At 38.8% G+C, this 18,840-nt stretch overlaps 1 protein-coding gene across 1 annotated transcript in view; it reads right to left on the reverse strand.

Annotated features, from left to right (window-relative positions):
* Positions 1–18,840, reverse strand: part of ipo11 (importin 11) — a 98,901-nt gene that overhangs the window by 50,536 nt on the left and 29,525 nt on the right. The window contains exons 15-21 of the mRNA XM_077561987.1: positions 18,448–18,553; positions 10,902–11,028; positions 5,747–5,780; positions 5,256–5,296; positions 5,056–5,172; positions 2,829–2,942; positions 574–689 (exon numbers count right to left, since the gene is read on the reverse strand). Of these exons, the coding sequence (XP_077418113.1) occupies positions 574–689; positions 2,829–2,942; positions 5,056–5,172; positions 5,256–5,296; positions 5,747–5,780; positions 10,902–11,028; positions 18,448–18,553 (655 nt within the window). The remainder of the gene's footprint in view (positions 1–573; positions 690–2,828; positions 2,943–5,055; positions 5,173–5,255; positions 5,297–5,746; positions 5,781–10,901; positions 11,029–18,447; positions 18,554–18,840) is intronic.

Below are 18,840 nucleotides of genomic sequence, written 5' to 3' on the forward strand. Positions count from 1 at the left end.
TGACTGTTGTTGTGTATTTGAGTGCACCTCTTTAACAAGGAACATTGGAATTTGGTGATGTAGCCTGTTAGCTCCTCGTGCTAGCCACTATAGTGTTATGTATTTGTGTTTAAACTTTACATTTTGTTCATCGCGGAGGAGTGCTACGTTAGCGACTTGGACCAACTGCAGACAGGCTAGCTGTCATATGTCGTCAAAAAAGTACAGGATATATAGTAGCCTACTTTTGCTGTGTGGGTTTGGTTTTAATGTTATACATTAGTGGCATTACCGTTTTGTGACAGTTACTGTAAAATAAGACCAGTTAAGTTTATAAGCCCTCCTCATTCATGATTAACGTTTTATTTTTTCGTAATAAACTCATATTTGAATGATTAACTTTTGCTAATACTTGTAAGACAATCAATGCTACCCAGAACATTAGCTGTCCAGTTAATGAAGGTTTAAAATTACAATGATTTGACCACAGAAACTAATCATTCCAAATAAAAGGTATCTTAGTGGCAGATTTTGTTTTTAATGTCCCAGAATGGACTGTAGTGGACCACAAAAAGACACAGTTAGGGATCTTACCAAAGCTCCAACCCATCCTCCAGCAAATACACATGAGGTGGCTGGGAAACATCTGTGCTTAGCTGGATGACAGGGAGAAGGAAGGGGTACAGGTTTTTGCTCTCCGCACCAAGGCCCTGCAGAAAAATCAAAAGTCACACAAGAGCTCAATGTAAGTTGAGAGGTTTAAAAACCATACTTTCATCATGTGTGTTTCTTTGCAGAACATCTAAGCAGAACACATTTCAGGGTAGAGATTTGTACATACATTGCTAGGACTAAATAACACAGTATATCTTGATTCCACAGAGATTTCATTGACTTAACTCTAACGAACTATATGCGCTAAGACACAATGATTGCTTTTGGAAACAATGTGCATTTTATAGCATCCAATATAAAAGTACCTCAAGTCGATTTACTTCAATTCGTTAAGAAAAGGTTTGGGTGTAAATTAAAGCTGTATTGACTATTTACTGCTGTTTACTGCTGATGCACACAAAGGCATTTCAAGTGATGGATAGGGAACGTTGGAATTATCCTTAAGGGAAACGAAACAATGTCAAAAACAAACCAACAATTTGATCAAGCATTTTTCAAAGAAGCTGTGGTTAATGTTTCTAAGTCTAATGCCGTCGATCCTTTCATCTATTTTCTAAAGCCATTATTATCTTTAACTCGTTTGCTCCCAAAACGTATAAATATGTTCTATTTTAAGTTGTACATGTCCCAAAGACGTATTTATATGTTTTTTTAATGCTGGAGTATACAGAAGGATATGATGCAGTCTCTCAACTGCAGAGAACGGTTGAAAAAATGGTAGTTATTACAAAAACGGCCAGCGAGTAGCAGCAGAGCAAAGGAGATCAACCAGGGCCATGTTAAAAAAAAAGCTCATTTACCCACAGTTCTAAAAAGATTTGTGAATAATGATGAAACTTAGCTATATTCTAATGCTAATTGCTGCAAAACGGAAACAGATAGAAATGTACTTTTTTTCTGATGAAAGAAGAGACTCTCATCTTTCTTTTGGTAGGTTCCATGTTTTGATAGCAATAGAACACAATATTCTGTGTGCCTGGCAAAAACAGTCAAAATCCAGTAAAACAGCCGGGAGTGAAGGGGAATGCTTCAGTGAAAATGGCTGAGAGTGAATGAGTTAAGGTGAACTGGAGCCTATCCGAACTGACTTTTGGGGGAGAGGCAGAGTACATCTTGGACTGGTGGCCAATCAATCGTAGGGCACATACTGTACTGACAAACAAGTATTCAGACTCACATTGACACATTTAGACAGCTACTGTACATATGAAATGAAAAATATAGATAGAAAACACATTTTGTATATACTAACTGTATTGTGTATTTGTATGGCTTGGCAGCAGCTGGCTGCACCTCACATCATACCAAGAAACGTAGTTTTATTGTGAAAGATCATGTGATACAGTATGACATTTGACACGTTGCATCGCTGTTCACTGGTGATCCAAATTTTGAATCGCAGCAAACCTCTCATAAGAACCAGTGGCAGAAAGCGCCACATTACGCAAGGGTTCACTTGGTTTGGAGAGCGTAAAATGGCCTCACTGTTGTCTGGACATGCAACTAATTTCTCAGAAAGTCAATGTAATCTTCTCTCCAATATGCTATGACACTGAAACATTCATTTCTATATTTTCCTGACATTCCTCAAAATACAGCCCGTCGCTGAAAAGTGCTAAGTTGACTGCCTCTAAGCTTGTGGCATTTGAAAATCACAGTGTTGCTTATGCTTTACTCTGCACCACTTAAGGTTTGATGCTTGAACGTGGTTTTAGGTTAATGAGAATTTTTCATCTCATTAACCCATGTTCGAGTAGAGCGCGTAAGAATGAGTGTGTCTGTGTCGAAGTTGATAACTGAAATCTCTTTTACATTAGAGGTTCCCCCAAAAATTTGTTTTGAAAATGCCAACAATACCTTTTGTAGATAGAGTGACAAGATAATAATTGGGTGTAAACATGCCACTATCTTCAGTTCATGCCCCTCTGTGACATCTACATGACATTGACTATATAGTGTGAGTAACAAATGAGATGTTGTTTTTCAGCAAAGATCATTGTCAAGCTGACTGATGTTATTATGTTCATTAGAAGAGAGTACCGTGTACCCTTGAGTTGTTTTGCAGGGACTGCAATAGAATGAAAATATTGTGCTTCAAAGAACAAGCATTGGTAAGATATGAGAACATTTGAGGCACACGTGAGCGCCAGCCCTCAATTTGTGACGCGTCCTACCTGCACAAGGTGAATAAGAGTGGTGAGTATGGCACATCGCAGCATGTTGTGTTCTTCAGATTGCTTCCAAAGCAGGGGCAAGTACTGCACCAGACAGCCTACATATGGCCGGATCTAAAACAGAAAAAAAAAAGTATTGCAGTGTAAGTTAATTGCAGTAGATGAAAAATTTAAGAATAGTTAATGATGAGCATGAAGAAAATCCAGAGAAGTTCTTCCTGTTCCTTTGTATTATAAGGTGAGTAGCATTACTTTTAGAGGTTTAACTTTAATTACACTTGTATGACTCGTTTTGAACTGTGACGATGGCCACAGTTTGAGCCTGGAACAAATAATTAAACATATTTAATAAAACATTTTTTTAATAACATATTAACATAATATTTCCCCCTATTTCAGAACAATTTGGAAGTCAACCAACATCACAGAATGGAGTGTTCAATTTTGGTGGTTACACAGTACTATTGGGAGCAGAGACAAGACTGTCGTGACTATTGCTCCCCCCCCTCAGCACAATATAATACCATCCAGCCTATTCCCAGCTGACTTTACACCCTGAACTGGTCACCTGTCAAACACAGAGACAATCATTTAAAATCACATTCACATAGCCACTGATATAAAACTGGGCAAAAATTTGTAGTTTAATGCAGCTAGTCTAAAAGCACCTTAATCCTACAGTAGATGATTAGAAATATGTCCTTGGCAGGGTTAATGTGCAGCATCCCAGTTGTGGTTTATTGTGGTTCAAGCATTCAAAGATGAACTGAAGTGTAAAGTGCTCATTATGAAATCGCAATACACATATGCAGCCCACTATGCCATCCTCACTGTGCATCGCTGATAATGTAATATGCTACTAAAAAGCCAGAGGCTAATTGGAGTATTTTACAACAAAAAATGCCTGGAGAGTGCCAAAACTTATTTTTTCTGGTGGTGACATGCACTAGACCATAGGTGTCAAACTCCGGTCCTGGAGGGCCGCAGTCCTGCCGGTTTTGGATGTTTTCGTTCTCCAACACAGCTGATATATGATCAGCTCATCAGCAAGCTCTGTTTTTGTTGGAAGAGGGAAACCTCCAAAACCTGCAGGACTCCGGCCCTCGATGCCCACCTCTGCACTAGACCATAGGTGTCAAACTCCGGTCCTGGAGGGCCGCAGTCCTGCCGGTTTTGGATGTTTTCGTTCTCCAACACAGCTGATATATGATCAGCTCATCAGCAAGCTCTGTATAAGCCTGATAACGATCCTGCTGATTGGAATCAGCTTTTGTTGGAAGAGGGAAACCTCCAAAACCTGCAGGACACCGGCCCTCGAGGACCGGAGTTTGACACCTATGCACTAGACGTTCATGTTCCCTGTGATGGTTTTGTCACCAGGCTACGTAACCCATACTGGGATCTTTTGCTTGATTACACAACTTTGTAAGGAGCTAAATGTAGCACACAAAAAAAGACAGTAGGAGACATGGAATTTAGTGTCAGGGATAAAGATATCAAGCCTGCAAACAAACCCTTTATACAAGAATAAAAGCACAAAACATTTTTTGTCATCATCTTCTACACTCACTGTGTTATTGTTCTCAATCTCCCAACACTCTTTTGTGGGACCAAAATCCCTTACTGGCAGGGTTAGAATGTTAATAAGACTCGCGCTGACTCTGGAGGTTTAGTCGGGGTCGGGGACTGGGGGAAGACTTAACCAGACTGACAGTTCACACAGATGAAAGCCATTTCTGTGACAGATTGAAGTCAAGGCATCGTTTAATGCAAGGTGCTTAAAGAGGATCTGAAAAGAGCCTGGGGAGGTCATTAAGAGGGTCAGCTCCTTCTTTTTTTCTAGAGTTGGCGGACGTGGATGAGGGCAACTTATCGAATGCAAAAATATATAATCATTTTGGTATGGCCTTGAACGAAATCACTGTGGTGCAACGGGGAATCTGCGCCACAGGATTAAGTGAGGAATGACATGGATGCAAGAGCCGCCTAAAGACTTGCGGTTAAAGTCATTTGTGTTAACACTCAATATGACAAATCTTTGACATCCTTTGTGTGAAGACCCCCTGGGTGATTACTTTGAGTGATGTTTCCTCCAAACAGTAACAGACGGCACCACTGGCTCTCCCTCAAAAACATTTCTCTTTGCTTGAAATTAATGATCAATTTGAAGTAATTTTAAGCAATTTTGCAGTAAGCTAAACATACTTCTGAATCTCCCAAACCTCACCTGCGTGTTGACTCTTTCAATAACGCAGGAGATGACATGGAGCACCTGCATTTTGGTGTCACACTCTGTCACCTGCTGCAAAAGCTGGAAGAGCAGTCCAAAGATGGATTCCAAGTACTGTGCAGAGTGGTAAAGAGTTACTGTGAATATTTTCGCAATTTAAACCTCAACCCTTGAATAGAGGCGAAAAAAGTACTCACAGGGAGGAACTGCTCTGTCCGGAACTCAAAGTCATCGACGGGTAAGGGTGAGTTAAGGGGGAATAAAACTAAAGCAGTATGAATACATATTGATAAACAAATAATCGAGTCTGGATGACAGACTTATATTCATAGGCAAGAGATCTGGTGTCGTACTCAATAGTAACTAATCGGTGCGAGTGACGGTCTGTCAACGTGGTGATGTCACATCCGCCCTAAACATGGCGACGAGTATTAAAATTAACTAGCCAAATTATTTTGCCAAATACAAGAATAGACACAAAGAAGGGAACACCAGGTTTTTAGCAAACTTCACAATATATGCTCCGTTTCCCATCAATACCTCAAAATGTTTCTTCGGAGGTACACTTTAAGCAGAGAGTCTCTCCCATACGAAAAGTGGAAGGCAACATACAAATAGTTGTACACACTTTGAAAATCAATGCTGGTAACTCACTCATCATATTGTGAAGTAAGAATTGAAAGGATATTGAGCTTCAGAGTTGTAGCTGTCTCAATCCGCACCTGTGTAGAAAATAATACATCACAAAAAGCACAAGGGGAAAAAAACAAACACTTTCCCTCTCATCAGTTCAGTCTGGATTAGGTATCGACATAAACCATCGATTAATTGGGGAGGGGGGGGGGAGCACTACTTCGCTGTGGATCCAGTCACAACTAGTTTACTGTTGAAATAAGTGCAATATTTGGTCAGTTATGGTAAGTTGCTACATGCACAGTCCCTACAATGGCACAACACCCCCAAATGGCAAATGTTAACATGCTAATAATACATAAATGATGTACTCACTAAATATGCTTGACATTGAATAAGGTGTAAAAATTGTGGAAAGCAGATGGAAAGTTCTCATCACATTAATTGACGGGGCACAAATGTCACAGCAATCCATTAGCTAAGCTGACAGGACCGGGGGGTTTGTTAGATCTTTACCAAGGTCAAATCCAACATACTACATTCAAAATCAAAATAAAGTGTTGAGCGTACTCAACATTAAAAAGGATGGCATTTTGTTTTAGTAATACAAACGACTAAGGAAAGAGGGAGAAAAAACACAAAGCACTGGATTTCCCCATCTCAATCCTAAACTACTCAGTTACAATTTTTGTATCATACCAAGAAAGCACTGTTTATAGTTACAGCACATTTTAGAGATGTGATGTAGAGGAAAGCTTTCTTGCACATAAAAGAAGCTTTATATAGAAGAACATAAAGATAAGATAGAAGTATCGTAAAAGCTATGATGTAAATATATCTGGTTAGATGTATCTTGCGCTTTCCAAAGTCACACCATCATCCACTTTCATATCCAAAGGGTGCAATCTTGCCGTATCAGAGTGATGGAGGTGGTAATGACGCCCGGGGGAAGAGCAAGCAGATGGAAGAGAGGAATTAAGAAAAGCAAATGAGCGAAGACATTGCTGGGAGACTTAAAAAGTCCATTACAGTCAGTGCTTTGTAGCCCTTATCCTCAACCAGCACGGACGGTTGCCCAGGCTAGAATATGAGTCAGCATTTTTTTTCTTTTTCTTTTTTACAACAAATGTTATCAAGATCAATGTAGGGGTTTTACAAGGTTCGGAATGAGCTTTTAGGGAGAGTAGATGAGCACATCTTTCGCTGTGTAACAACACCCACTGTATTTTATTCAATTTGGATAACACATTGTGGAGACATGCCATTTTAATGTGAGCAACACTAGTGTGCTGTTATGGTAATTACCGTGATCAATTTATTAGAAGAAGAAAAAAAGAAAATAATATATATATATCGACAGGGACTAAGAGAAGTAAATTACGCAAAGAACTGTTACAACAACATCAATAATCAAAGTTACACACGCAGGAAGCATTAAATAAGTACAAATGGTGGTATTGGACGCATTAGGCAGGTCAGTTGTCAGCACAAAAGTATTTGAAATAAATTACATTTCAATTAGTGTGCAAAGTGCAGAAGACAACTTAATGCAATTTGAACACAAGAAAAACAATCTGGGTCACAAGAAAAGCAATCTGTCTGAGCACCTAACTGAAAAATTGCTGTAACATTAATAACCATTCTCAAACTGTGTGGCGGAAAAATGCATTGGTTATAAAGTTTAAATGAGGGGAAAATTTGTTTGGCAAAGCTCACTGAATCGGACAGAAAAGTTGGGGCAGAAAAAAATATAAAAATATATAGTAGTAGTACAAGTATGTATAAAGCCAAGCAGTTTTTTAATGAATACAGCACAGCTAAATTATACTACTGTAACTATAAGAGAGAGTAATAGTCTCAGAAAGTACTTGTTATGGAAATATTGAGCAAGACTTACGTTTGCATGTTTAGCATAAAACAGATTAAATCCCCATAAATGCCAACAGATTGGTAAAAGTTAATGTGTTTTATATTTTGGGGGCACCGGAATTATTTATTAAAAATACAATAGAAATGTGTGTATGAGATATTAGGCTGTGGCACTGCACATCCAATAGAAGTTGAACTTGTTCATTACATTTCCTGCATCAAGTTAGTAATCCACTTTAATTTGTAGTTCCTCAATTACATATCTTCTGCAATGACTTCACAACTGCATTCCATTGCAGGTCCATAGAGAGTACATCCATATTTGAACATCTTCAAAGCCCCCCTGTAGATGAGGCAAAGTAATTAACTGTTTCCCTATATCGCTAGGGCTTTACGTTTTCAAAGCATGCTTCGCCACAAATTCAAAGTAAATTAATGCCTCCCACAGCAAATGCAAACAGCTTTGGGAAAGAAAAAAAAAAACTTGACACCTAGATCCTCTTTAGCATTTACATAAAATGTATGCATAACTCAGAAGCATCAGGAGGACGCCGTCATTTGAGAAAAGAGTCGGTGTTATGTTATATTTACATTTCTTTGCTATTGCTCTGTCAGAGCACAGCTGAATTCTCCCATGTCTTCACTACAAGGCTAATGAATTCTAAAGCCATCTTTCAAGGCACATTCAGTTCAGATCTACAATCAGCTAGTTTGAACTGGAAACATATGCATTGTTCCTCATTTATGCAACATCATACTTCATATTTAGGGCCCCCTTGAAATTGCTTTGTCCTTTGATTGCCATGTCATTATGGACAAATCATCACCATATCTGTGGCTATTTCATACTCAAACAGGCTTGATCATTTTGACCCTAAAAATGTTTCCCAAAATTGCGAGAAAATCTAGCCATTGATGTCAATATCTTAAAAACATGAACTTATATGTCATGTCTTTCACGAGTCGTTCCATTAAAAAGTCTCGTAAAGCCATGCCCAAAAAGACGCACAAGTTTGTCATTTTGCTTTGAACGTGTAGGAGCCCTCAAGACAGAGTAGGTAACGGACAAAGAAAAAATAAGAGATAGTGCCTGGAGTAGAGCCATAGAATGTTACCTCTGTGTGTTGACTACAAAATAAAGTGAGTAAAGGGTCCATGCATTGCTGCTTTCAACTCTTATTCTTATTTGTTTAAGGGCAAAGTCAATCTCAGAAATAATTTCAGGTGCAACTGGCGTTCCTCAATTCAAACTACTGAATTATGGAGCTGCTAAAAAACACATACTAAAGGAAAAAGAGCAACACATTTTCATAGCTGAGCTTAAGGTACAAATCAGTGTCTCTCACTTAAATCAAATACAGACAAGACACTCAAGTGTAAGTATAGTGTGTAGCAAGTGTAAATTTGACTACTGTAAATTACTACCGGTCATTCTTTCAGGGGAAAAAGCATTATTTGACATTGATATCCAATTGGACTGACTGATTGTGAACCATTGTTTAACTGTAGCCCATTGGTAATCAATAAGTCATTGTGGCCCGGGAGGCTCTAATTCACCCAGACAATATTGATCTAGATCTAAAAATGATTGGTGAGCTTTAGTAAATGAGCTAACAGCAGCTTTTGTCACCCGTAGTCATAATTAAAGTCCACTTTACTACTACTGTGTGGAGTTACAAACATCTCCAGCAGTCAACTGAGTATCACCATTGTCAGCACATCAGGTGCGTAAGAAGTAAAAGGCCTCCATAACATCGGTGGCACTAGTCGGTGTTCCTCATTCAAAAAATAAAAAAATAAAAAATAATAAGGTAAGGAGAGCTTCTCGTCCGGAAGCAAGATTGTAGAATATTGTAATTGTAAACAAAGCCTATTGGTCCTCACTTTCTTCCGTCCAGTGCGATGAGCAAATCCTGTGCATGCCTTATCTGGTTGCCTGTTGAATTAGGCAAAAACTACCATCTGAAGGCCAAAAGTGTGAGCCATACATGGCCGACAGCACGAATATTAAAAATAATTAAATAAATAAAGATATTTAATTAAACACCATAAAAAGGGCAGGCACCACACATCCAAGCAAGGAATAATAATAAAAAAAAAGCATATTTTAGTTCACCAATGTTATTGCAGCTCTTTCCCGCTTCTCGCTATAAATGAGGGCATGGGATTTGTGAGAGCTGCAGCTTATTTCCCTTAATTAGTAGACTTTTCATATGCATGTTATTGTAGTGACCATGAAGACATGTGTATTGCTTACATCATAACAACAAACCTTGAGCGGTAATTAAAAAAAGGCATTTACATGCAAGACGCAGCTCAACATTGCATGGAAAGTGGTTATCTCTATTTCACTTGATGCAAATGACTCAATCAAGTGAGCAGCATATGAGGCAATAGATTCATTGAATGAAGACGAAAAAAATGCCCCGCCTCAGTAATAGAGATAGCAAGGAAAATTGCAGAGAAAAATCATCTATAGTGAAGTGGCTTTCTTAAGGATTTGTTTTTTTCCAAGGTGCCAGTTCTCTTGAACGCTAACAAAACTGTAAAAAGTGTGTGTTCTTAACGGGAAACATTGATTAGTATTACTAATGGCAAGGAAAGAACTACAGTCAAACCCAATGAAAAGTTAACTCATCAGTGGCACAATAGTTAGTCTATAATTTTCATTTCATCATTTATCGGGATATTCAATAATATTTTTTTAAGACAGATACCAGTACAGGTACTCAACTCGAGTACTCACCGATGCTGATGCCAAGTAACCAATACCACTTATATTTTTAATACATTCAATTTCAATTAAACCAATAACAGATCACTTTAAAGAAAGACCTTTCATTTATTTCTGACAAAAGGCATAACAGCCAACTCAACAACACAAATTTACGTTCAAAATAAAACACAAAAACAAACCACTCTGATATAGGATTCATTGTAACAAATTAATTGAAGTGCAAAATAGAAACTGACAACTGGAAAGTTCTACACAATATGTTTTGTCATTAGTAAACTTTTGTTTGTGAACTATTGTGATAAATTGTAGTTGGCTTGTGTGGGATGGAGCTAGACACATCGCTGTCTGTTGTTTTGTCAATTAAGAGAGCAACTTAAATTTGTTACGATGTTGACATGCGGGTAGTTAAAAAAAACGAATGGTATTTCTGTAGGTGTGTGGTACTTTTTCCACAAGGTAACACATAAAACACTATATACAACCCGCTTTCATACCCTGAAGGGGAAAGGCAAAACTCTACTGAATTAGCAATGCAAATTGTACGGATGCAAGCCAAATTGAATTATACCACTTAGTAAGCATGGATTTGTAGAAGCAGACTTACCACTAAGTCGGGATCCTGCATGAGACTAAGGATGACCTCGTAGAGTAACGGACGAAGATCCGATTTGAATTTGACGGAGATCCACTGGCCTATTAGCCAGATGACTCGCCGTCGAATCAGCTTGTACCTGTAGAGAACAAGGGCACTGCACTGAGTACATTTTATAAAATTTCTTGCAAAGTATATTTAGGAGAAAAATAATTTAAAAGCAAACTAGAACATCTGAACTTTATTTGGAGCTCATCAGAGGCACTTTAAACGGTGGCAGGTGTATGCTGACTCATTTAAAATGAATTTGAATGTGATTGGTTAATTCTAAACACAGCCACATCCCCGGTTAGACGGTGTGCATATTGCAGACAAATTATCCATTACCCTGACATTATTTTAAAAATTAAGTTGCACAGGTTTTATGTCACATAAATGGTGCAAAAATGCTTTGAAAATATTTTATGAGCTTATTTTTTTAATATCACAAAACCTGGCATTTCAATAGAAATGTGATTTATATGTATATATATATATTAAACTCATTGCGATCCCAGTTCCCTCACAGCCCACATGGTTTCTACTTTCGCATATTCATGCGCTGTCAACATAGAAACCAGCAAATTCAAGAACACCTCCAGGACCGTATTCATGATGATAACACAGCATCCCCCAAACATACACCGACTAACAAGGTTGACTTAATATTCATGCTCTATCTACAGCTTGTATAAAAACATTTTTTTTATGACGATGTGCTAGTATAGGAGCCACTTGGATGTAGAGTGGTTCGTCAAACTGGCATGGAACCAATTCCCTCTTTACAATCAATCACTCAAATGACTCTGTGATTGAATGGCGACCAGGGTGCAGTCAGCAGTCAATCTTCTGACCCTGCACAGCGTATGGAGCAAAGAGGATAGATGGATAAAGTAAATTTATAAAGTACGCTTGCCAGAAATGGGCTGACCAATACTAAATAATACAAAAAGGTTGAAAAATAATAATAAATGGTGTCAATTAAGAAAATCACAAGGGCTGAGAAGTGTGATATGACATGTCCTTTCAAGACCAGCTCATTTGTTGGCTACTGAATCTAGGGCCTCTTTAACAGAGCTGAGTGGTGAGAGATAAGAGGACTACACTGTTTTGAGGGGAGCTGTTCAAAATTCCTATAAATCATACCAGGGAGAGAAGGGAACAAAGAGTGTGCTAATAGAATAATTTAAATGACTAGGAGTGGAACGAGACATTGGGTAAATAAAGTAGTTTATTTGGTGTGTAAGTGTGCAAGAGTCAAGCCAGCCGCAAAAACCCTTGTCCATGCTAAATGGTGTTGACTCATCGTCTCACAAACAAAAGGTGGCATTTAAGCAATGGATCAAGTCAAGAGAACAGATGAGCATCTAATTAAAGTGGGTTTAGAGCCAAACAGAGTCTCTCTCACACAGCATTTTGATTTTCTACAAGCCTCTATTTTAGCGGAGGCATATGGTACACTTCCAACATGACCAAGCAGGTACAGCAGCGCCAGAGAAAAATGGCTTTGGGAATAGTCCCAGAGAGCTCTGACTAATCAGGCTGCAAACAACAGCTCAGCTTGAGCATATTAAGTATCATGTAAGTGATATCACACACAAATAAAAGATGATTAGTTGTGGTGTATTCTTAAAGAAAACAAACAGAGGACGTGCTTCACGTAGTGTTGGCAAACACCCAGAAGTGGAAGCAGGCAAAATCAGGGCCTGACTTATACTAAGGTCCCAAATAGCAGGAAAGAAATTACATTTCAGTTTGGGAGTGAGTGAAAAAACTAACACAAAATGTATACAGAAGCGCACGCAACACATGCAGAAGTTCATCCATTAAACAGCAAGTCCAGACATTTGCAAAACTGACAAAACTGCCACAGTTCCTTTTGTGCATTGTGGGAGGAATATAAGCAAAAAGAAGAATTTAGCAAACACAATGTGATTGATCAAATCAGAGATAAATTGTACTAGCTCATTTTGTATTTTTAACTAACATGTCTGAAAGGCAGATGCAAATCTGGCGCAAAGCGGTGCAAGCGTAGCATAGGAAAAACGAGAGGCAGCAGCGATCACATTTTTTGGTTGTGTAAACATTTTTGAAATGCCAATAAAAATGATCTAGCACATTGTCTATTCAGTCATGCAATTTTGAAGTTTCTGAAAGGTAGTAAAATGGGCTGCCAAACTAGACAGTGGCGTGGCAACAAGAGTTAACTAGAAATGTTGTAGTGAGTTTTAAGTAGCGCTTCAGACAAGAAATAAATTCTCCTGTGATGACAAAGCAGTTGGTATCCATGAGGGAAGGCCATTTTACTAGGGAACTGTATACGAGGACGGTCAAGGTCTGACTTGTCGTCTGATGATGGTTTTGAACACAAAAAATCCTGAGAACTTGTGCTGCATTTGAACGAGAGCTTTTTTTGTGTTTGGAAATGTTAGTGAAAGATGTAGATAAACATCAAATTAAATTGACTGTAGAAAGTTTGAGGAATCAAATACGGGCTCCGGCCTTCCTGTGTGGAGTTTGTATGTTCTCTCTGTGCCCGTGTCTCTGTAATAAAGTTAATTGAGAGAATGGAAAAGTCGGCTATGCAAATCAAAACATATGTGGTCCGGACCTTTGCCCTGAGAAATCCCTTGTAACCAGACATCTCGAAGTTTTAATTGAAAACCCCTGCCAAAGAGCAATACAAGACTAGACAAGAACAAGACTATCAAATATTATTATACACTATAAATGAGACTTTCGAAAGTTTAGTTTTATTCCACTGGCAGTGGTATTGAATTATGAATTACAATTGCTAATCGTTATGTCAAACATAAACAATATGAGTGCAGATTGAGACAGTTCTGACTTAGCTTGAACATCTTGCAGCAATACACAGATATTTTGTTTCTCCATGCTCTATTTTGCTAAGAGTATGAGGCAAACAACTGTGAGAGTGTCACATACTCATAATAAAATGAAATGCTTGAGATACGGCATCAATATAGTATGCAAGTATTCATAAACCACAAGAGAGAGACAACAAAGGGCATAGTAAAAAACGTCAGCTTGACTACATTCTATGCATGCTGGTCGAGTGTGACAATGGAGCCCAACACTGTCTGGAGGACACAAAAGCGCTTTCTTTGCTAATCAGCAATATTACAATGACGGTTATTTAAGGCACAGATGACGGATGAGCATTAGTCATACTTTCATTCTGCATGGGCAAGTTGGTCTTTCCTTTATTTGAGGGGTCAAACATGGGTCGGCCATCACAATTCTACCAACTTCTACCTCCTCAAAGGGACTGATAATTACACTTGATTTAACATGAAGGTGAACTGACACTAAAACAAAACTCAGCAGCTCACTAAATCTGCAAGCTCATAGGTAAACATCACAGGCTTCACTATTTGTGTATGCAGACACCATCGACCATAACGGTCCAAGGATTAATTACCTTACACTCTACACAAATATACCTCTGACAAATTGCTTTTAACAGATAAGTCTGCAAATTGTGCAGCCCCTGCTATATAGTTCAGTTTTACACGTCACTACAGACGCTTGCACCGACGTCATCTAATCATCTAATTGCAGGAAGGCGTGTGGCTCTGTGAAGGCTCACTCGGTTGAAGCAATAGCCCACCTTTGCTGGGTTAGTTCTGTGATCTAACAAACAGGGAACTGCTGTATCTTCCGATTTGGCTCAACTGAGGCTATTTTCAGAACCTCTTTGGCTACTACTTTGAGCTGGAAATCATTTGATTGATGTTACGACTATAACAATCATCTAATTACCATGTTGTTGTCAAAACGCCACCCCCCCCCCCCCCCCTAAAAACCCAAAGTAATTTTTAACAAGCAGTGTCAATGATAGCAAAGACGATTAGAAGAGTAAACCAAGGACATCAGGACATTGACCATCTTGTTGATGAGGCTCCAAATGCCATGTGGTGCACCTGGACTCTCATCAGTGCATTTGGCCAAGTAATTGTACCACTTCTTGTCCAAGCAGACATCTGTTTAGGGCACGGTGGCCCACAGGTTTCACGAGACCCGCAGCAGATGGAGTTTTTCAGCTCCATCCTGAAAGTTTTGTGGGCAAGCATGGGCATAATGCCGTGTCAAACTCTTTTTTTTGTACACCAGCAACTTTTTCTACAATTCTATGTTTCCGTGTCTAGTGCAATGCACAGTTTAACTGTGTGCATGGGTGAAGTTTTCTTCCTTTTGGTATTTTTGCTTGTCACTAGCACAGATAGAAGAAAGCGTTAAATTGTGACGTGTGTTGTGGAATGGAACACAAAATAAATTTGTATGTATTTAACCAATGCTCAAATTGTACTGAGGAGCTAGATCAATTCCTGTTCCATTTTTAGTTTATTATAATGTGCCATGCAATTGGCTGACAAACAGTTCAGGGTGTACCCTGCCTACTGCCCAAAGACAGCTGGGCTAGGCGAACCTTCTGAGGATAAGCCGTTCAGATAATGGATAGATGGATGGATGGATGGATGCATTTCCATTATGACATTAATAGTGGGGCAGCACGGTGGTCAACTGGTTGGCACGCCCAGCTCAAAGTGCGGAGATTGCTGGTTCAAATTTGGGCTCCGGCATTCCTGTGTGGAGTTTGTATGCTTCCTCTGTGCCTGCCTGACTACTCCGGGTACTCTGGTTTCCTCCCACATTGTAAAAACCATGCATGCTAGATTCATTTAAGACTCTAAATTGTTCATATGTGTGAATGCGATTGGCTGGCAACCAGTTCAAGGATTGGATCGAGCACACCCACAACCCGTGTGACGATAACTATGAGACTCTTGGCAGAGACTAATAGACAAACTTATCTTATTGTCTTGAGATACTGCCAAATAGATGACTTATTTCAGCAATGGCGCAATGAATTTCTTACTGTAATTACAGTCAAAGTTTGTTTTGATGCAATGCATATAAATCTAATGCTAATGTCTATATTGGCTTCTTTTCATCTTCATAACTACAACAGAACAGCCGCAGTTTGTGAGTTTTTCTCCAACAGTGACTGAAGATAGTGTTCCCATCAGTATATTCACCCTCATGTCTCATACATGAGCATTGAGCACATACCTCTATATTCACCTAACACATACCACTGGGAAAAATGCATGCCAGCCTCTGCATGTACAAAGCCTACACACAGCTATGCATGCACGAGAGACCACAAAAACACACCACAAATTGCTACAGAGGGAAAATGACTATAACAATCCGGCAATGGAGATTAGAAAAAAAAAAGAGAGGCCACACTTAATATTCATGACGAATCGACATTTGCATAGCAGAGTCTCTTCAAACAACTCAAGAAGCATGTACAACCTGACAGAAACATGCCTTTTCTTGATTCAGCACACTAGAACAAGAAAAAACCAGCAGGAGGTCCGTAATTACATCTTTGACTAAAAAGAACGCCAACATGCTAACCTCAAGTCGAGAGAGGAGCTGAGCCTCCAGTCGAATACATCTGGTATACATAACTTCAAGCATTTGTTACATTACTGTAAGATCAAAACGAACTGATGATAAATTAATGTTGACTCAAAAGAAAGAAAGAAAAAAACCTTACTGCTAATATCTGAAATTATGAAAATTACTTAACACAAAAGCAGAGTTAGCAAATACTAAATCCTTGGAATGAACATCAACGTTGGCAAAACAAAGTAAAATTGACTGAAGCACCTGAGCAACAGTGTCACAGTGACATCAGACCGCCAGCTCACTGATGTGCATCTTTGGAGCGCTGCCGGGTTGGTACTTTGATTGCCCTGGCATTTGTGCCTGCAGGGCGCTTCTTTGTTCTTCATATCACTCACACCAGCCGCTCTCCCACATTCTCATCACTTTTTAAATGCGCTCATCTCCCGGCTCACTGCCTGAGTCTGCAGACGATATGAGAGCGTGATGAGGCTGCATTGCCGCTTCAACTGCTGTGTCACTAGTCTGGGAGCAAATAAGTGGACACACGCGGGAGTTGTTAATGAAGCCGCCAGATATCGGCTGGATACTAACGAGGCATTTGGCATATACTGACTGTACTGATTATTCGAATCAATAGCACAACAAAGGTCGATAGGCAATTAGTTGGAGTAACTCCGATAGGAATGTTAAATATGCAATATTATGAGCATTGTTGATGTCTGAAAAGAACCAACCATATATCAAGTTAAATGCCAATTTATATTAAAGTGGAAGCACAACCAACCTTACAAAATCCCACGTACACTGGCAAAGAGTACGTGAAACCTCCACTGTCGAACATAATCATTATGTTCACAATCATCATACATTACGTGATGCAAGTTGTTCTAATGTTAAATCAAAATCATCCCATAGGAAATAAAGTAAATCCCTTTGTTCCAGGCTCAAAATGTCGCCATCATAAAACCTTTATTAACTGTACAGGCAATGATGTAATTAACATTTTAATATACCTGCCATCCAAGTATAATGAGAACTGTATAATCCAACTAAATTGAAAGTAAATATCAGTTTGAAGTGGGGATGAACAATATAACATTAATAACATATTAAATCTCACAAATCGTATCAATATGCAGAGTTCTGGCACAAATATTGGCTTTAAAATTGAGTATTTCATTTTTGTTGACCATCTCAGATAGAATGTTTCATCTTGTAGTCATTTATTGGGTAAATTGCAATCAATATGGATCAATGTGTATGTAGGACAAATCGCTGGCGCCGGGCCAGAACTACCCTGTGTGCTGAAAATGGCTTTCTTTCTTTGATGATGCAATGATAATGACTTAACAAACATTGCGTTTTTATGGTCTCCTAAGAAGTGATGATTTTCGAAGGTAGAACGCTCAATGCCAGCAATGAATTTCCATTTAACCCATTAAGGCCAGTCATTTTGTTGTGTTCTGACCAATTATTGGTCTCTTAGATGATGAAATACATCAGAATATGCACGATAGGGTGACATGGGCCTCACAACATGTCCTGGAATTTCATTCAAGCGTTTATGGTTGACGCAGATTCGCGGGAGTTATTCAAGAAATGACGCGATTGACGACGGCGCGGGAGGAATTCGAATCAGTGTAACGAATCGACAGTAACATACTGATAAGAAATATGTTTGTAGACAATGAGGATGTTGAAAATTTTAACGACTTTGTAACACAATGGACAACGAATAATTACCCCGATCCCAGAGGTTATTACAACTGCGCTCCAGTGTTGAAATAAATTTGGAGTTATACACCCATAGATGCAACATTTGTTTGTTAATTTAAAAATATATATTTATATTGAAGGTTTATAATAATAAACGCCACAGGTGTAAGCTCTAAAATGTTTTTGGAATTATGTTTCTATCTGCTTCAGGAGCTGAGATATTAATTATTTTTAATATTGTTGAATTTCCAGGGAAAACTGTAGGTTTTCGGGGGTGACTCAAAAGTCACCCATTATGTTTTAAAGGCATGTTTTGCCAGGCACTTTAGGCCTTAATGGGTTAAAACTGAAATGCAATCACCTGTTATGGCTGACTTGCAGCTCCCCGAGAAGCTGATTCTTGAACCACTGGTCGAAGTCCACATTGTCAAAGAGCTCGAAGGCAGCCAGTCCAACTGCGTTGAACACTGCAGATAATTAAATAAAAAGTCATTAAAACAAAGTCAACAAAGCCACTTTCCATATTCAAGAATCCTAAAGGAAACAAGCTATCTAATTTTTGTAGAGTATTCTATAAAAAGCATGAGATTTAATGTACTTTATGCAGTTTTCTTATAGTAAAAATGAAGTTCTAGGAAGCAACAGAAAAAAAGACTCCAGTATTCAGATGAGCCGATCTGCCCTTCAAATGTAGAAGGCAAGCAAAGTCAACATAAGATAGAATAAAGACAATTTGGCAGTAGTACATGTTTGG

The sequence above is a fragment of the Vanacampus margaritifer genome, chromosome 3, assembly GCF_051991255.1.
Source record: "Vanacampus margaritifer isolate UIUO_Vmar chromosome 3, RoL_Vmar_1.0, whole genome shotgun sequence".
Classification (NCBI taxonomy): Eukaryota; Metazoa; Chordata; class Actinopteri; order Syngnathiformes; family Syngnathidae; genus Vanacampus; species Vanacampus margaritifer.